This window comes from Chiloscyllium punctatum, chromosome 36 (genome assembly GCF_047496795.1).
Source record: "Chiloscyllium punctatum isolate Juve2018m chromosome 36, sChiPun1.3, whole genome shotgun sequence".
NCBI lineage: Eukaryota > Metazoa > Chordata > Chondrichthyes > Orectolobiformes > Hemiscylliidae > Chiloscyllium > Chiloscyllium punctatum.
The window spans coordinates 30,475,221-30,495,592 of record NC_092774.1 but is presented as its reverse complement, the minus strand read 5'-3'; the positions used below and the strand labels follow the sequence as shown (position 1 = coordinate 30,495,592).

At 46.9% G+C, this 20,372-nt stretch overlaps 2 protein-coding genes across 8 annotated transcripts in view; one reads left to right on the top strand and one right to left on the bottom strand.

Moving 5' to 3' along the window:
- LOC140460054 (uncharacterized) overlaps nucleotides 1-20,372 on the top strand; it is a 137,724-nt gene that overhangs the window by 24,555 nt on the left and 92,797 nt on the right. The window contains exon 3 of the mRNA XM_072554460.1: nucleotides 1,946-2,113. Coding sequence (XP_072410561.1) covers nucleotides 1,946-2,113 — 168 coding nt within the window. The remainder of the gene's footprint in view (nucleotides 1-1,945; nucleotides 2,114-20,372) is intronic.
- LOC140460943 (uncharacterized) lies at nucleotides 7,871-20,145 on the bottom strand. Of its 7 annotated transcripts, XR_011954408.1 has the most exons (4): nucleotides 19,887-20,145; nucleotides 16,758-18,653; nucleotides 15,320-15,488; nucleotides 7,871-9,619 (listed from the first exon to the last, which is right to left on the bottom strand). XR_011954408.1 is itself a non-coding variant. In XM_072555697.1 (2 exons), exon 2 carries the CDS (start codon nucleotides 9,211-9,213, stop codon nucleotides 8,497-8,499), a length of 717 nt encoding a protein of 238 aa, XP_072411798.1. In that variant the 5' UTR covers nucleotides 9,214-9,619; nucleotides 20,047-20,138; the 3' UTR covers nucleotides 7,871-8,496. The 7 variants fall into 7 exon arrangements, 2 of the variants coding, with proteins under 2 accessions (XP_072411798.1, XP_072411797.1); XR_011954407.1 differs by lacking the exon at nucleotides 15,320-15,488; XR_011954410.1 differs by lacking the exon at nucleotides 15,320-15,488 and having other exon boundaries at nucleotides 20,047-20,144.

Below are 20,372 nucleotides of genomic sequence, written 5' to 3'. Positions count from 1 at the left end.
GTGTATATGTGGGTGTCTGAGAGAAAGCGTGTGTATGAGTGAGCTATTAAAAGTGAGGGCTTGCATTTTGCTAAAACAAGGAAGGGCAGGACTTGTACGGTTAATGGTAGGGCCCTGTGTCGTGCTGTAAAAGAGAGACATGATGGGGTTCAGGTACATAGTTCTTTGAAAGTTGCATCGCTGCTAGACAGGGTGGTCAAGAAGGCATTTATCAAACTTGTCTTCATTGTTCACACCATTGAGTAGAGGGATTGGGACATCCGGCGGGTCGGTGTGGACTTGTTGGGCCGAAGGGCCTGTTTCCACACTGTAAGTAATCTAATATAATCTAATCATGTTGAGGTTGTACAGGATGTTGGTGAGGCCACTTGTAGAGTACAGAGTATGGTTCTGGTGATCCTGTAAGAGGAAGAATTCTATTAGAGAGGGTTTGGTAAAGATTTACCAGGATGTTGCCAGGATTGGAGGGTTTGAGTTATAAGAAGAGGTTGGGACTTCATTCACTGGAGCACAGGAGGTTGAGGGGTGACATCATTGAGATTGATAAAATCATGAGGCGTGGAGGTAAGGTGAACACCAAAGGGCTCTTCCTTAGCGTAGGGGAGCTCAAGACTAGGGGGCATATTTCTTCAAAAGTGAGAGGAGAGAGATTTAAAAGGAACCTGAGGGGCAACGTTTTGACAGAGGGTGGTTTGCATGTGGAATTTGGATGAGTACATGCATAGAAAAGTTTAGAGGGATATGGGCCAAACACAGGCAAGTGGGACTAGTTTAGTTTGGGAATCCTGATCGGCATGGATGAATTGGACCGAAGGGTGTGTTTCTGTGCTGTATACCTCTCTGAACCAGAAGTGATCTTATTGAAACCAGTAGAATTCTGAAAGGGGCTTGACAGGATAGATGCAGATAAAATGTTCCTTTGTCGGGGGGAGTCATAGAATCCCAATAACATGGAAGCAGGCCATTCAGCCCATCTATTTTACTCTGGCCCTCCGAAGAGTATCTCTTCCATATCCATCCTCTTTCTCCGTATTTGGATTATAACCTGGTGTTGTGTGAATTTTAACTTTCTCCATGGTTGCTGGTTCCATCACCCCTTCAAGACCATTCCAAATCGTAATAACTTGCTTATTTTCTTAAAAATTAAACCATTTCACGGCCACTACAACCCCCTTTTTAAAAATGGCTGTACTATTTCCAATACGGTCATGCTTCCCTAATGTTACCATGTACTTCTACTTATGAACAAGATGTTTCAGATTTCAATGTATCTTTTTAAATATAAAAATGCCCCTTTACATGTAACTCACCCTTTAAATGTGTTATGTTCCTCACAGCGCAATCTTGCTCCTCGATAATGTATATTTACCCATTTAGATATCAGTATATCTCTTAAAGGGGTACTTCTGCTTAAAAATAGGGCAACGTTTCTTCGAAATGTAGATTCACTTAGATATAACTGCGTCACTTTACATATTAAGATATCCCTTTGAATGTGCCCACATCCCTTTTGAAATATAATCTTGTCCATTTAAATCTGTTTATTTGCAAAAATAGGCCGTTAAAATGTCCACGTCACTTTAAAATGCAGATTGCCCCCCTTTTAGATATGATGCCGTTCCCTTATTATGTAGAAATATCTGTTTAAATTGAGCCGTGAGCTTTCCCAATGTAGACAGGGCTCCTCGGAACGTGGCAGTGTCCCCCCTGCAGCTGCAGAGCGAGACAGGAGAGTTTGTTTTTGTGAATGAGCAGTTGTCGCGCGAGGTGGCTGTTACTTGGTGACGGTGATTCCCTCGGCCCCGCCCATCCCCCCGAGCTGACGTCACACGGGAGTGAAGGCGGTTGGGAGGAGAAGTCGCTCGAGCGGCGGCCGTTAGGAAAATGGCGCCGTTCGGCCCGGGGCAGACACCCGTCACTGGGCACCGCCGCCTTCCTGGTGCAGCTGCTGTGTCACGGCCACACCGCCCGGCTGTACAGCAGGCAGGAGCCGGTGACCATTCTGGAGGCGGATGGGGTTAAGGGCCTGTTTGGGAACCCGTCGGCCGCCTGGGTGGTGGAGTTCTACTGGTCGTGGGGCGGCCCCTGTGTCAACTCTGGGGCCACCTGGAAGGTACTGGGCCCGGGAGGTGAAAGGTGAGGCAGGTTGGGGGGGGGGGACGGAGGGGAAGGAATGTGGGGCCTGTCCTGTCATAGTGACATTTTACACTCACTTTACATCTGCTTTTACTGGGACTTGTGCTGTTTACCCCTCACTGTTTGTTTAATCCTTGTGCTGTTTACCCCCTCACTGTTTGTTTAATCCTTGTGCTGTTTACCCCTCACTGTTTGTTTAATCCTTGTGCTGTTTGCTCTTTGCTGTTATTTGTGCAATTGCTGAGGGTAGTGTGTAAATACTAGTGAAGGAGATTATGCACCAGCATGTATATGTTCCTCAGTCATTGAAGGGGCAGGACCTGTTGAGAATGGTTAATAAAGTATGTGGTGCACTAAGCCTTGTTAACATGGATATAGTTTGTTATTTGGAAAAGTAGACTTTTTATTATTTAGAGTCATAGAGATGTACAGTACAGAAACAGACCCATTTGGTCCAACCTGTCCATGTCAACCAGATATCCTAACTTAATCTAGTCCCATTTGCCAGCACTTGACTCATATCCCTCTAAACTCTTCCTATTCATATACCCAGCCAGATACCTTTAAAATGCCGTAATTATATCAGCTTCCACTACTTCCTCTGGCAGCTCATTCCATATACGCACCACCCTCTGCATGGAAATGTTGCCCCTCAGGTATCTTTGTGGTCTCACCCTAAACCTATGCCTTCTAGTTGTGAATCTCACCCCAACACTGAGGAAAAGACTTTAACATTGAGCAGCCACACAAATGCAAAAACAATCAAATATCGAGCCACATGGGGGAGAAAAAAATTATGGCTGTACCGTTTTTGTTAGCCGATAGGCATTTGGAAACTTAAAATCTGTCAATAACACCAGCATTGCTACAGAGCATATTGAGGAAAAGACATAAAAACATTGAGCAGCCAGACAAATGCAAAAGCAATCAAATATTGAGCCACATGGAAAAAAAATATGGCTCTCCCCTTTTTGTTCTCCCATAGGAATTTGGACATTTAAGATCTGTCAATAACACCAGCATTGCTACAGTGCATATTGTGTACACTCCTCAGTGTCAACAAGCAGGCACATGTTTGCCGGTGTCACCAAAACATTGGGCGTGTTCCTCGCTGTCGGCAGAAAAGGGGTGAGACCTACGTTTGATGGACAAATAAGGAGCACTGGAGGACCGGAGGGAGAATTGTCCTCCTGCCATTCGGAGCTCCCCTATTGGTGAATGTGGAAGCTGGACCATGAGGTTCTGAAGCTCCTGTTCCTCCTCTCTCTGAATGAAGATTGAGCTTGACCTCAGACTGCAACTTCTTTCCTCTGTCCAACATCTGAGAGTACGGCACTCTCTTTTCTCACCCCCATTTCCATTTACACTTCATTCTGAGGTTCAGTTGTTGACTTGGAGCAACTGAAAGGAATGGGAGTGAATCCAGTGAGGGGACAGACTCTGGAAAAATTGAACCCGGATCTCTGGCGCTCTGAAGTGCTGCTGCTGCTTCAGGTGGTTGTGGAGAATAAGATCATGATTAGACTATTTATAGCCAACAGAGTCCAGTTCATGGAGATGTGATACATTAAACAATTTAGATTAAATCTTCCATCTTTTAGAATGGAGTTCTGTTCTTTGGTATGTTAATCCCAGAACCTGTTTTCAGTAACTTTCTCAAGAACGTAATTTAAATGCAGAGCTTTTCTATCTAAAATGTCAGGCTGACTCGGTTTTTACCTCGACATTGGGACCCAGACAGACTTCACACCTATTGAAGGGTAGGCTGGGACCTTTTTCACTGGAGCACAGGAGGTTGAAAGGTGAAGGTATTGGGTGCTTCATTAGCAAGTTTGCAGATGACATTCAGATTGATGGAATATCAAATAGTCAGACGATACAGCAGAATATAGATTGGAGAGTTGGGAAGAGAAATGGCAGATGGAGTTCAATCCAGACAAATGCGAGGTGATGTATTTTGGAAGATGCAATTCAAGAGCGAACTATACAGTAAATGGAAAGGTCCTGGGGGAAATTGATGTACAGAGAGGTCTGGGTGTTCAGGTCTATTGTTCTCTGAAGGTGGCAACGCATGTCAGTAGAGGTCAAGGCAGCATACAACACGCGTTCCATCATCAGACGGATTGAATAAAAGAGTTGGCAGGTCATGTTAAAGTTATATAAGATTTTGGTTCGGCGGCATTTGGAATACTGCGTACAAATCCTTTTGGAAATCTGGCGACTGGAAGTGGATACTTTTGGAGAGAGTGCAGAGGAGGTTCACCAGGATGTTGCCTTTTATGGAGAGCGCTAGCTATGAGGAGAGGTTGAGTAGATTAGGATTATTATCTTTGGAAATAAGGAGGTTGGGGGGGGGGGGGGTCCTGATTGAGGCCGAAAAACCATGAGGTGTGTAAACGGGTGGATAGGAAGAATTCTTAATTACTCAGGGTTATGAGTTCAAAGTGAGGGGGTAAAGGTTTGAGGGAGATATACATGGAAAGTTACACAGAGGGTGGTGGGCGCCTCGAATGCATCGCCAGCGGAGGCAGTAGGGGTGGGATTGATAGCGTCCTTTAAGATGTATCTAGACAGATACATGAATGGGCAAGGAGCAGAGGGATACAGATCCTTAGAAAATAGGCGGCAGATTTAGATAGAGTATCTCGATCAGCATAGCCTTGGAGGGCTGAAGGGCCTGTTCCTGTGCTGTAAGGTTCTTTGTTCTCTTTATAGAGGTTTACAAAACCATAAGGGGCATAGATAAGGTGAACGGCATGTGTCGTTTCAAGATTAGGCTGCAAATTAAGGTGAGAGGAGAAAGATTTAAAAAACACATGAGGAGCACCTTTTTTTTTAAAAACAGTGGTTTGTGTGGAATGAATGTCCAGAGGAAATGGTGGATGCAGGTTGAGTAGCAACATTTAAAAGACATTTGGATAAGTACATGAATAGGAAAGGTTCAGGGGGATATGGGCTGAACACAGGCAGGTGGGAGTGGTTTAGATTTGAATATAGTCAGCATGGACTAGTTGGGTTGAAGGGTCTGTTCTGTGCTGTATGACTCTAACTGTTCTGTACTGGTCTTAAAATCATTTTACTTGCCTTCCCCCATAAACATCCACTTCATGGTTGTTCTAAAATCAGCTGAACTCAGCCTTGAATATATTCAATGACCCCCTAATTGCAAGAAGACATCCCTACTTCTGAAATCAATTCCTCTTGCTAATATACCTCTTGCCTTGCTGATTGCTTGCTGCATCCGTCTGACAACTGGCAGTGACTGGTGTGGAAGGATGCTGACGCCACTTTTTACATCCACACATCATTCCTGATAAAGGGCTCATGCCTGAAACGTTGATTCTCCTGCTTCTCGGATGCTGTCTGACCTCCTGTGCTTTTCCAGTGCCACACTTTTCGACTCTGATCTCCAGGATCTGCAGTCCTCACTTTCTCCACATCCCAATATATCACCATTTAAACAACGCACCTCCTTTCGACAGTTATTTTTTCATAAGAGGTTATCACTTTACACTGTGGGACTGCATTTGCTGTGCGTTTGTCAATTGAGACACAGACCTGGACCAACGTTTCCCAACTCTGTCCCCTCCCTGGATTCAGTCGTTGCAAGTCAACAATTTAACCCCAGAATGAATAAATGAAATGGTAAAGACAGTGCTGTACTCACAGATGACGGATAGAGGAAGGAAGTTGCAGTCTGAGGTGAAGCTCGATCTTCATTTGGAGAGGAGCAGCAGCATCAAAACCTGATGGTCCATCTTCTGCATTCAGACAATTGGGGAGCTGTGATTGGCAGGAGGACCAGGCTCCTTGTCTGGCTTCTCATTGGTCCATTTGAAGAAGGGTTTGCACTGTTTCTGCAGACAGAGCATGCGCGGCTTTTGCTGAACAAGCATAGAGTCAGAAGTGTACAGCATGGAAACAGACCCTTCGGTCCGACCAGATATCCCAACCGAATCTAGTCCCACCCCTCAACACCTGGCCCACATCGCTCCAAACCTTTCCTATTCATATACCCATTCAAATGCCTCTTAAATGTTGCATTCGTACCAGCCTCTACCACTTCTTCTGGCAGCTCATTGCATACACGTACCACGCTCTGTGTGAAAACATTGCCCCTTAGGTCTCTTTTATATCCTTCTCCTCTCACCCTAAACCTATGCCCTCTAGTTCTGGACTCCCCAACCCAAGGGAAAAAACTTTGTCTATTTATCTTGTCCATGCCCCTCATAATTTTGTAAACCTTTATAAGGTCACCCCTCAGTCTCTGACACTCTAGAGAAAACAGCCCCAGCCTGTTCAGCCTCTCCCTCTAATTGTACCTCTTATGCTCGCATCTAAATCATTTATGTAAATGACAAAAAGTAGTGGACCCAGCACCGATCCTTGTGGCACTCCACTGGTCACAGGCCTCCAGTCTGAAAAACAACCCTCCACCACTACCCTCTGTCTTCTATCTTTGAGCCAGTTCTGTATCCAAATGGCTAGTTCTCTCTGTATTCCTTGAGATCTAACCTTGCTAATCAGTCTCCCATGGGGAACCTTGTCAAACGCCTTACTGATGTCCATATAGATCACATTACTGCTCTGCCTTCCTGAATCCTCTTTGTTCCTTCCTCAAAAAACTCAGTCAAGTTTGTGAGACATGATTTCCCACACACACAGCCATGTTGACTATCTGTAATCAGTCCTTGCCTTTCCAAATACGTGTACATCCTCTCCCTCAGGATTCCCTCCAACAATGTGCCCACCACTGACGTCAGGCTCACTGGTCTATAGTTCCCTGGCTTGTCCTTACCACCCTTCTTAAACAGTGGCACCACGTTAGCCAACCTCCTGTCTTCTGGCACCTCACCTGACATGCACAGTATTCTCTATGAAGATGCTGTTCAGTGGCTCATACTCCATCATACACACATGCACTCACACTACTCTCTCATGCATGTACATACATACAAGTCCATGGGATGAATTTGCATTTGCAGTATTATATTTGCAGATAGATTCAATGTGTGCTTTTTGTGGAAAAATCAGCAGGCAGTTAATGAAGGCAATCAATCCATGTAATATTTTATCAACTCATACTTTGGAAATAGAACCAGTCTGATTCAAGATTGGGATACAGACAAACCGAACCTCTCACCTTTCATGCATTGTCTGAGCTGAGATGTCACCTATTTTTATAAAACCTTAAGTCACCTTGAGAACATGAATTAAAAGTAGTTCTGGGATTTACATATTAATGAACAGAAAGCTGCAAACCATTCTAAAAGATGGAAGACTTAACAGCAATCTAGGTTTGTTCAATATATCCTATCAGTTGCATGACACTGTGATCTTTTGCTATACAATCTGTGTCTTCTGATCCTGCTCCACAGCTACCTGATCAAGGAGTAGAGCTCTGAAAGCTAGTGCTTCCAAATAAACCTGTTGGACTATAACCTGGTGTTGTGAGATTTTAACTTTGTGCACACCAGTCCAACACTGACACCTCCGCAACGTTTCTGGTGAACACAGCCCACACTTCCGCCAGGAAACTTTACAATGCTGATAAAACAATGCATGCCTGCATTCCTAAAAAAATTTATAATTTCTAATGATACTAGCTACTCATTCACTGCTCCATTTGATACATGACATTGGAAACTTAGCACAGGAGGCTGAAAGAAATGGGCAGCTTTTAAACAAAAACCTGTTGGAGCTCAAAGCTTTCAATGAGAATCTGAGCCCGGCAGGAGGTTCAGGTAACCTTTATTGCGACCCAACTTTGTTACAGCTTCAGATCCCCCCCAGCAAAAAGGTGTAGAAAAAGTATATATTTTTTTAAAAAACAGCTCAAAGTCAAAGCACACACACTTCTCCCCCCCCCCCCCCCCCCCCCCACGTTCTTTACTATTTGTCAGCACAGAGTTGTCCTTTTGGAATTGGATCCTTGGTGTACCCATAAACTAGAAGAAGTATTGCCTCATGCACCAATTCAAACCCATACCTTGTCTCCAAGTAGGTGTCTCCCCCCTCATCTACTGGAGTTGGGATGGGGGGGGGGGGGGGGGGGGGGGGAGAGAAGGAGTGCAGAATAGTCAACCAGACTGCTGTGGGTCTGGAATCACGTGTAGGCCAGCCCAGGTAAAGGATGCACTGGGACGAGTGAGTGGATCCGTTCACACAACAGCAGTTTCCTTCCCTAAAAAGGTTGAGAGTGAATCAGATGGGGGTTTCCCCTCCCCTCCCTGACAATTGTTTCGTTGTTAGATTCCGAACTCCAGATTTCTAACCGAATTCCAATTCCACCATCTGCCTTGGCAGCTCCCGGAACTGGGTTGATAGTCCAGTCGATAAAGGCACTCAGCTGTCGCTGCTTTAAATCCCCTGCGATGGCATGTGAACTCTCTGGTGTCTCTGCAGGTGGGATGAGCGGTTAAAACTCTTCCCGCACTGATAGCAGGTGAACGGCCTCTCCCCTGTGTGGACCCGCTGGTGTCTCAGCAGGTCAGAGGCCTGGGTAAAGCCCTTCTCACACTCTGGGCAGCTGAAGGGCCTCTCCCCAGTGTGGACCCGCTGGTGCTTCAGCCTGTCGGAGGAACTGTTGAAGGCCTTCCTGCACTCTGTGCAGGGGAATGGCCTCTCCCCCGTGTGGACCCGCTGGTGGGTCAGCAGGTCGAAGGAATTGCTGAAGCCTTTCCCGCACTCGGTGCAGAGGAACAGCCTCTCCCCAGTGTGGACCTGCCGGTGGGCCAACAGGGTGGAGGCCTGGGTAAAGCCCTTCCCGCATGCGGAGCACCTGAAGGGCCGCTCCCCCGTGTGGACCCGCCGGTGCCTCAACAGGTCAGAGCAATTGCTGAAGGCCTTCCCACACTCGGGGCAGCTGAAGGGCCTCTCCCTGGTGTGGACCCGCCGGTGCCTCACCAGGTCGGAGGAATTGCTGAAGTCCTTCCCACACTCTGTGCAGGGGAACGGCCTCTCTCCGGTGTGACTGCGACGATGAATTTCCAGAGCAGATGGGAAACGGAAGTCTTTCCCACAGTCACCACACTTCCACGGTTTCTCCGTGGGGCAGGATTCCTTGGGTTTCTCCATGGCCGAAGCTTCAGCCGCACACAATACGTGTAGAGCTCCTCCGCTCCGTGAACTCCTCTTCCCAGGCCTTATAACTGTTTCAGGCTCCACACTCAGTGCACTCCAACAGTAGGGTCTCTCATCCAGTTCCACTGATGCTGAAAATGGACTGAAACAGGAACCAAAAAGCTTTGCTCTTTCTCACAGAATCATAGTTGAAAATTGTTGTGATCCCGATGGATTGAGTGACTGTCAGACATTGACGTCAAAGTGAGGACTGCAGATGCTGGAGAGTCAGTATTGAAAAGTGCGATGCTGGAAAAGCACAGCAGGTCAGGCAGCATCTGAGGAGCAGGAGAGTCAACATTTTGGGCATAGGCCTTCATCTGTTGATTTTGAAACTTCCGTCTTCAGATCTTCAAATACTCTGGGAAAAAAAGATTACAAAATTCATTACTGTCAGTCCAGAATAAAAATTCAGAACAAGCAATTTGTTTGTGTTGTTATTCCACAAAATTGAAAGCACTATATCTCTCTCTCTAACTCATTCTCCTGAATGTGTTGATTCAGGATCTTTTGGGGCAGAAAAGCAAAAACGTCAAGACTGAATTTTGGATAACTCTACCTCAAATTTAATATCTTTCACAACACTAGGATATTGCTGAGACTGAGCAGGTCTGATTTTGGGAAGCAAACAAACATCAATGCAGGTTCTTGAAGAACAACCAGACAAAATGGTTAACATTCCCAGGAAGTGGGGGGGGAAAGCAAAATGAGCCATCAAGACATTGACACCACCACCAGAGAGAAACTGAACATACAGACATGACAAACATTTGTGGAAAGCCAGAGTCATCAAGATGTACAGCACAGAAACAGACACTTCAGTCAAATTCTTCTGTGCCCAACCAGATATTCAAAATTAATCTCGTCCCATTTGCCAGCGTTTTGCCCATATCCCTTTGAACCCTTCCTTTTCATACACTCATGCTGATGACTTAAATGTTGTCATTGTACCAGCCTTCACCACTTCCTTTGGCAGCTCATTCCATACATCCACCATTTTCTGCGTAAAAATGTTGCCCCTTAGGTCTCTTTGCAGTCTCCCCCCCGCCCTCACCTTAAATCTATTACCCTCGAGTTCTGGACTCACCATCCCAAGGAAAATACCTTGTCTATTTACCCAATCCATGCCCCTCATGATTTTAAATAAGTCTATCAGGTTACCCCTCACATTCTGACGCACTAGGGAAAACAGCAACACCCTATCCTTCCAACCTTCCTTACCCGGGTAATTAAGACACATATCTGAGTTTGCAGAGTCTGCTCCCTCCCTGGGTTCACTCCAGTTGCTACAAGTGAACAAATTTCCTCCCCCGCACTCCACCCACCGCTTCCCCCCCCCCCCCCCACTTCCTGAACAGTTAACAAAAATCCCTTCTCTTCACAGAACCCTCACTGTTCTAACAAGTCCACACCAACCTCCGAATGGCAACCTCACCACACCCATTCCCCTACTCCTATTGCTCTACATTTACCCCTTGACTAATACATCTAACCTGCACATCCCTGGGCACTGTGGGTAATTTAACACCGCCAATCCACCCTAACCTGCACATCCCTGGGCACTATGAGTAATTTGACCTGTCCAATCACACCTTACCTGGACAAAGTTAAAAATCACAACACCAGGTTCTCGTCCAATGGGTTTATCTGGAAGCACTAGCATTTGGAGAGTTGCTCCTTCATCAGGTGGTTGTGGAGTGTAAGATCACAAGACACAGAATTTCTGGAAAAGCATTACAGTGTCCTGGCATTGAAATGATATACTGAACAAACCTGGATCGTTAAGTCTTTCATCTTTTACAATGGATTGCAGATATCATTAATATGTAAATCCCAGAACTTCCTGTAAGGCACCTTCTCAGGATAACTAAGGCTTTATAACAAAAGGAGACACGTCAGCTCAAACAATGCATGAAAGGTGTGAGGTCAGAATCTGTCTGTATCCCAGTCTGCAGATTGTGCATTTTCTGAGGAAAATAGAATAAATATCATTCGGCAAACACAAATTCACCCCCATGGACTTGTGCATGTGTGTGCATGAGAGAGAGAAAAAGTCTGTTTCCATGCTGTATATCTCTATGTCAATTTGACAACAGATACTTTTTTTTTCTGTTGGTATAAATATTGTTGTAAATCATAGTGGGTACTATTAGCTCGATGTAACGGTGAGAGAATTCCTCAAATAAGGCACTGTAGAAATCCTGGGAGAATAGTATTTCTGGTTTCCTTCCTATTGAACAATATTAAGCACAAGCACCTACTTATTTCTAATTTTGGTTCACATTTCTTGTTTTATTCCCTGCTATGACTACACTCGGTGTCTGGATGGTTAACAGGCTCGGAGATTGTGGGTCTGGGTTGACTTATTGTTCCGGAAGGTGTAAAAAAAAAAGGGTCAAAACATCAGCAGAAATCCAGGAGGGGTGAGAAATCAGGACCTGAAATCGGAGCTGACACCAGATTCCCCTGTGATCAGTGCTTTGATTACCTGTGCTAACCCTCTACCTTGATCTTACTTTCCATTTGATCACCTCCTCAATATTGAGGATCCAATCCTTGTCATCCTGGAGCCATATCTCTGTAAGGAGTCCCATATTTTAATTATTCCCTTTAATGTGTGCAGTCAATTAATTCGCTTTTGCTGCAATGCAGCACACATTCAGACATACCATTTTTAGTTTCAATTTTTATGATCTTTAGAATCCAGTTTTGATTGCTGGTACATTTACTGTCCATGTCTTTCTGTCGTTCTCGGATGTTCATTTTTCACATCACTATATTGCTCACTGGCCTTGATTTAGATTGGCCATGCTAAATTGCCCATAGTGTCCAGAGATGTGCAGGTTAGATGGGTTAGCCATGGGAAATGCATGGTTAGAGTTTCATACTAATAGAAGCAGGAGTAGGTCATTTGGCCCGTCGAGTCTGCTTTGCCATTCATTTAGATCATGACTGATCTCTCCATTGTCTCAGCTTCTCCTCCCTGCATTGTCCCAACTACCCTTAATACCTTTACCATGCAAAAACCCATCTAACTGTGTCCTGAATATACTTAATTAAGCTGCCTCTACTGCTTCCCTGGGCAGAGAATTACATAGATTAACTATTCTCTGGGAAAAGCAGTTCTTCCTCATCTCTATCCTAAATCTACTCCAACTAATCTTGAGGAGTGGTCTCACCCACCAGCAGAAATGACTGGATAGGGTAGGGTTTCACCCCCACAGTGCAATGAAATCCCACTTTCCACCAAAATCTCAGATGTATTCACTCACTCAGGTGCTGTCTCATAAATGAAAGATTTCATTCTGTTCCCTCATAACCATCCACTTCATTGTTGTTCAAAAATCAGATGAACTCAGCCTTGAATATATTCAATGACCCCCTAACCACAGGAAGGCCCCACCCCACTTCTGAACTCAATTCCTCTTGCTAATACACCACTTGCCCTGCTGACTGCTTAGTGCACCTGTCTGACAATGGGTATTGACTGGTGTAGAAAGACACTGAAACCTCTTTGTCCATCCACATAACATTCCTGATGAACGGCTCATGTCCAAAACGTCGACTCTCCTGGTCCTTGGATGCTGTCTGGCCCGCTTTTCTTTTCCAGGGCCACACTTGTCAACTCTGATCTCCAGCATCTGCACTCCTCACTTTCTCCATATCCCAACATGTCACCATTAAAACAATGCACCTCCTTTCTGCTTTTGTTTTCCCACAGCAAAGGCTATATTATCACAGTGTGGTCATGCATTTGTCATGTGTTTGCCAATTGAGACAGATCTGGACCAACATTTCTAGACAAGTGAGTACTGCAGACGCCGGAGATTAGAGTCGAGAGTGTGGTGCTGGAAAAGCACACAGGTCAGGCAGCATCCGAGGAGCAGGAAAATTCCTGATGAAGGATTTTTGCCCGAAACGTCGATTTTCCTGCTCCTCGGATGCTGCCTCATCTGCTATGCTTTTCCAGCACCACACTGTCTACCAATATTTCTACACTGTCCCCTTCCTGAATTCACTCCCTTTCCTTTCAGTTGTTGCAAGTCAACAATTGAACGCCAGAATGAAAAAAAGTGGAACAGATGGCGAGAAAAGAGAGTGCCGTACTCTCAGTTGTTGGACAGAGGAAGAAAGTTGCAGTTTGGGTAAAGCTCAATCTTCATTCAGAGAGACAGGAGCAGCAGCAGGTGCTGCGTCAGAAGCTCATTGTCCAACTTCCGCATTCAGACAATAGCGGTGCGCTGATTGGCAGGAGGACAAGATTCCTTCCGGTCCTCCCGAGTTCCCTGTTGGTCCATCAAAAGTAGGTCATGAGTCGTTTGTACGTAAAACCAGGAGCATGCAGTCTTTTGCTGACACTAGCGGACATGCGCAGTCCTTGCTGACACCGAGGGGCATGCGCATTATGCTCTTCAGAAATGCTGACCTTACTGACAGATTTGAAGTCTCCAAATGCCAATCGGAGGAAAAAAAAAGTTGAACCACAATTTCCTTCCCCCCACCCCCCACGGCTCGACATTGTATTCCTTTTGCATTTTGGCTGGCTGCTCAACTTGTGTATTTCTTTTTCCTCGGTTAGGGAGTCACAAACTGGAGGGCATAGGTTTAGGTTGAGTGGGGAAAGATGAGGGACCAAAGGATTAGAAAAAACGTGTGACATTTAATTTGCCTCAAGAAATGCCAGAACTAGGAGGACATTAGTTTAGGGTGAGTGGGGAAAGGTTTAAAACGGACCCAAGGGGTAACTTGTTTCACGCAGAGGATGGTAAATGTATTGAATGAGCTGCCGGAGTGGAGACTGGTACAATTACAACTTTTAAAAGGCATCTGGATGGGTGTACGAATAGGAAGGTTTAAAGGGGTTTGGGCCAAGTGTTGGCAAATAGGAATAGAATAATTTAGGATATCTGGTCGGCACAGACCAAACTGTCTCATTCCATGCTCCATGACTTTATTTCTACATGGAACCAATTTCACAGTATTAGAATAGGTAACTCACCCCTTACAGCCTGTCCTCAACTGTGGCCAAATTGCACATATTTCAACACAAGTTTCAGAAAGATGCCTGCAGCTTTTTTAAAAATAGAATTGAACATGCTTTAATGTTGTTTCTGAGTAGCTATTCTCAATGTTAAAGATCAGCCATTTCTCATGCACCCCCATCTCCCAGGTAGAGTCATCACCATCTGTCTCTCTCTTCTTAGAAGGGCTTGATACAGCGATCAAAGAGGGATGGAGGCACGATAAATAACAGGTGGTGGGGAAAGAGAATGGTTGGGGTGGGGAGAAGCTGAGGGTGGGTGTCAAGAAAGAAAATGGACAGGGGGACAGAAAGAGAATGGACAGAGAGCAGTGACACTACAAATCCCACCTTCCCCAGCACCACAGTAATCATTTCTCAATATACAAATGGCTAAAGCAGTAGAATCACATAATCCCTGCAGGTCATTCAGCCTATTTACCTCACACTGACCTTCCAAATAGCATCCCACCAGACCAACCCATTTACCATACAGCCCTGCAGTTCCCCATGGCTTACGCACCTGAAAATGCATATCCTTGGACACTTCAGCACAGCTGATCCACCCTAAACTGCAGGTCTTTGGACTGTGGGAGGAACCCACGCAGACACAAGGGGGACAATGTGCCAAAGTCGCCTGAAGCTGGAATCAAACCCAGCACTGTGAGGCAGCAGTACTGACCACTGAGCCACCATGCCACCCAGAGTTTTGATGTTCTGCTTTATCTTTTTAGCTTCTGACTTCTCATGCGCCCTCAGCAGAGGCTCTGCCCTCCTGAGATTTGTGGACCACACCCACTGCAGCCTCCCTGTCCTGAGCACGTCGGTTCCTCAACCTGGTGCCAGACAGACACCGATGCCATCTGGCCTCCTGCTGCTAACTTCAGAGAAAGATGACAATCACCTGTCAATATTCTGCCCTTACCCCCAGCGCTCCCCCTCCCACCACTCAGCCAGTTAGCTGCTCCCCCTGCCTCCCAATCTCAGATCCCCTTTACCTGTGTGATTCACACTCACACCTTTCTGACCCTGTCCACTGACCTAATCAGAAGGCTCTGTCCAGAGGGGAATGACCATCTCCTGGAATAAAGTGTCCGGTTAACTTTCCCAGTGACGTGTCTGCAGCCTGGCTTCCAACTCCATCTCTCTGAGCCAAAGGTCTTCCAGCATGTGTTTCCGCTGAATCACAGCATCCAGGACCTCCCACCTTCTGCAAAGTGAAAGACAAGTCTCACCCTGCCCTCTCCAATGTGTGTGTGTAGATTAGATTTGATTCTCTACAGTATGGAAACAGGCCCTTTGGCCCAAAATGTTCACATTGACCCTCCAAAGAGTAACCCACCCAGACCTGTTCACCTACCTTAAATTTACCCCTGACTAATGCACCCAACACTATGTGGAATTTAGCATGACCTGCACATCTTTTGGATTGTGGGAGGAAACTGGAGCACCTGGAGGAAACCCATGTGGAGAATGTGCCAACTCCACATAGACAGTTGCCTGAAGTGGGAATCGAACCAGGATCCCTGGTGCTGCGAGGCAGCACTGCTAACCACTGAGCCACCACGTCACCCAGTAACTACTGAATTGTTTCTACTGGCCAAGCAGAGGCCGATAGCCAAGTTTGGAACCCATGAGGACGGTCTCAACCGGGACCTTGGGTGACCACACTACACTTAACACTGTCTCTCACTCCCATACATACACACCCAGTCACACAGACCCCCTCTCACACACACCTCCCACACTCAAATCCATGCACACACCCTCTCACAGGCTTATACTCCACTGCATCGACACACTTTATCAAGCATGCACATGCAAACACTCCATCTCTCTCTCTCTCTCATGTGCACGCGTGCACACACACACACACACGCACACACACAAACCTATGCAGTGAATTTGCATTTGCAGATACATTGTGCTTTTTGAGCAAAATACAATCTGCAGGCAGTCAATCTATGTAATATTTTATAAATTCCTACTTTGGAAATAGAACATGTGAGACTCAGGACTGGGATACAGACAGACTTGAACCTCACACCTTTCTTGCTTTGTCTGAGCTGAGATGTCACCTATTTTTACAAAATCTTAAGTCATCGGGAGAATGTGACTTAAAAGTAGTTCTGGGATATCCATGTTAATGAACCAAAACCTGCAACCCATTCGAAAAGATGAAAGACTGAATTGCAACTGGACTTGTTCAGGAAATCTTATCAACTGCATGACACTGTAATGTTTTGCGATAAATTCTATGTCTTATGATCCTGCCCAACAGCTACCCGATGAAGGAGCAGCGCTCCGAAAGCTAGCGCTTCCAAATAAATCTGTTGGGACTCTAACCTGGAGTTGTGTCGATTTTAACTTTCTCCACCTCAGTCCAACACCAACAACTGCCCATCATTTCGAATGAACACAGCCCCCACCTCCTGGTGCTGCCAGGAAACTTTACAATGCCCATAAAACAACACAGTACCTGCACTCCTGAAATATCTGCAATTTCCAACGATACGAGCTACTCATTCACTGTTCCATCTGATACATGACATTGGAAACTTAGTGCAGGAGGCTGAAAGAAATCAACAGGTTTAAAACAAAAACCATTTGAAGCTCAAAGCCTTCAATGAGAGTCTGAGCCTGGCGGGAAGTTCAGGTAACCCTTTATTGTGACCCAACTTTGTTACAGCTTCAGATTCCCCCCGCCCCAGCAAAAAGGGAATGGGAGGGGCCCAGTGGGGGAGAGAAAGGGGGCGGGGGGCACGGAGGGGGGGCATGGGTGCAGTGTGGAGTCAACCATAGGCCAGACAGGGTAAAGGATGCAGCTGGGACGACTGAGTGAATCCTTTCCCACAACGGCAGTTTCCTTCCAGAAAAATGGCGTGAGTGAATCAGATGGGGTTTTCTCACCCCAACACCACCCCCCACCCCCGCCCCCAAAATTGGCTTCATTGTTAGACTTGGAACTCCAGATTACTAACTGAATTCCAATTTCACCATCTGCCACGGCAGGATTCGAACCGGGGAGGCCCCAGAACTGGGTTAATACTCCAGTCAATAATGGCACTCAGCCGTCACTCCTTCAATGCCTCTGCTATGGTACGTGAACGTGCTGGTGCCTCCGCAGGTGGGAGGAGCAGGTGAACACCTTACTGCACCCGGGGCAACTGAAGGGCCTCTCCCCTATGTGGACCTGCTGGTGTTTCTGAAGTGTGATGGACTGGGTAAAGCACTTCCCGCACTCGGGACAACTAAAGGGCCTCTCCCCCGTGGGAATCCGCTGGTGGGTCTGGAGGTTGGAGGCCCGGGCAAAGCCCTTCCCACACTCGGGGCACCTGAAGGGCCTCTCCCCGGTGTGGGACCGCTGGTGTCTCAGCCGGGCAGAGGCCTGGGTAAAGCACTTCCCGCATTCACAGCAGCTGAAGGGCCTCTCCCCCGTGTGGACCCGCTGGTGGGTCTGCAGGGTGGAGGAATCGCTGAAGCCTTTACCGCACTCTGGGCAGCTGAAGGGCCACTCCCCTGTGTGGAACCGCTGATGGATCAGCAGGGCAGAGGCCTGGGTAAAGGCCTTCCTGCATTCGGAGCAGCTGAAGGGCCTCTCCCCTGTGTGGACCCGCCGATGGGTCAGCAGGTGAGAGGAATCACTGAAGGCCTTCCCGCACTCGGGGCAGGAGAGTGGCCTCTCCCCCTTGTGGATTCGCTGGTGCCTCAGCAGGGCGAAGGAATTGCTGAAGACCTTCCCACACTCGGGGCAGCTGAAAGGCCTCTCCCCCGTGTGGACCCGCCGGTGGGACAGCAGGGCAGATGCCTGGGTAAAGCCCTTCCGGCACTCGGGGCAGCTGAAGGGCCTCTCCCCGGTGTGACTGCGCCGATGAGTCTCCAGAGCAGACGGGGCACAGAAGCCTTTCCCACAGTCGCCACACTTCCACGGTTTCTTCACAGGGCGGGATTCCTCAGGTTTCTCCATGGCCGAAGATTCAGCCGCACACAAACGTGGGTACAGCCCCACCCTGCCGTGAATTCCTCTTTCCAGGCCGTATAACTGCTTCAGGCTCCACACTCACTGCGCTGCAACGTAGGGTCTCTCATCCAGTCCGACTGATTCGAAAAATGCACTCGAGCAGGAAGCAAACGCTTTGCTCCTTCTCACAGAATCACAGTCAAAAATCGTTGCAGTCCCGATGTCCCAGTGTCACTGTCAGACATTGATGTGAAAGTGAGGACTGCAGATGCTGGAGAGTCAAGACTTCAAAAGTGAGACGCTGGAAAAACACTGTAGGTCAGGCAGCATCCGAGGAGCAGAAGAGTCAATGCTTCGTGCATAAGGCCGTCATCTGTCGATTTTGAAATTTCTGTCTTCAGATCTTCAAATACTCTGTAAAAAGAGATTACAAAAGTCATTACACTCAGTGCAGGGTAACAACTCTGAACAAGCAATTCTACTTTCTGCGGAATATACTTTTCTTTTGTTATTCCACAAAATTGAAAGCACCATCCCACACTCTCTCCCTCCTCTGTTCTCACTCCACTCTAATTCTCCTCAAGGTGCTGATTCAGGATCTTACAGATGCAACCAACATAGTCATAGAGATGTACAGCATGGAAACAGACCCGAACCCCGGGAAAAGACTTTGTCTATTTATGCTATACATGCCCCTCATAAATTTGCAACCTCTATAAGGTTACCCCTCAGGCTCCAACGCTCCAGGGAAAACAGCTCCAGTCTGTTCAGCCTCTCCCTATAGCTCAAATCCTCCAACCCTGGTGACATCCTTGTAAATCGTTTCTGAACCATTTCAAGTTTCACAACATCTTTTCATTGGAAGGAGACCAGAATTGCACGCAATATTCCAACAGTGGCCTAACCAATGTTCTGCACAGCCGCAACATGACCTGCCAAGAGTACAAAATTAACATGAAAGAAGTCTTTGCTAAGCATTTGGTACTTAAAGTTTGACAAGGCACTGATGAAATGCATCCAACAATCTTGAAGGAAGGGACAACAGAAATTGTGGAAGCCATAATTTATCAGTCTTCCACGGACTTGGAGGTGCCAGAAAACTAGAGAACTGCAAACATTGCAGCCTGATTTAAGAAAGGTTGTAAAGCAAATCTCAGCAATTATAGAGTCATAGAGATGTTTTGCTATCCTATCTTTCCCATGAAGGCTGACAGAACAGGCTGTGAGCAGGAGTCTGCTGGGCACCACCTTCATTAATCAAAAGAGAAAGAGCTATTGATTCAGCACCTCAGTAAATCTTGAGGCAGTCTTGGCTCCTATGCACATGTTGGGATACATGTAAGGAGATGTTTATAGTTTGCTTCTGTACTCTCAATTCATAAATTGAAGCCAGTGTACATTTTAAAAATATTCAAGATTAAAAGTACAGAGGAGATCAATATTATACAACAATCCAACAACCCCGTCCCAGGACAACATGCGCCTGACCCTCACAAAGATGGCGGCCGGTTGCCCAGGCAACCCGAGAGCTCCTTCGCTGGTGAAGTAAACACTGGGGCCTGTGGGGCTTCTATTGGAGGCCTCAGGCCTCCCCCTAGGAGTTTATAAACTCCCCAGTCTCCCTCCTCCCGCGGTTCCCAATCCTACCCTGTCTCACTGTCTCCTCTCCCCGGGGACAGGAGCCAGGTCTTGGCGCTCGGGCCTGGCGACCTCCCCGGGATGTTTCTGAAACCTGGTCCTGTTCTGAAGGAGGATCACCGGGACCCGAAACCCGTCCTCACATTTCTCCCGACACGAGCTGCCGGACCTGCTCAGCTTTTCCAGCGGGTCCTGTTCTTGTTCCTTCAGCCGCCGGCGCCATTCCTCTCCCACACTCAGTAACACTGTCTTTGTCCGGCCGAGGGACCTACACTGCACATGCGCCAACACACAGGGGGCGTGGTCCACACAATGTCGTCACCAATCGAGGGGGCGTGGTTGGCGGAGCCCTCCAACCAATAGGGGACAATGGGGGCTGGTTTTCCCCGCCCCCAGCCCCTGAAAGGTGGGTTTCATTTAAATGTGAATGTGGTTTTCTTTTTAATTTTCAGCCTGTTCAGGAATGTTACTCCAGACCTTTGGAAGGCTGTAACA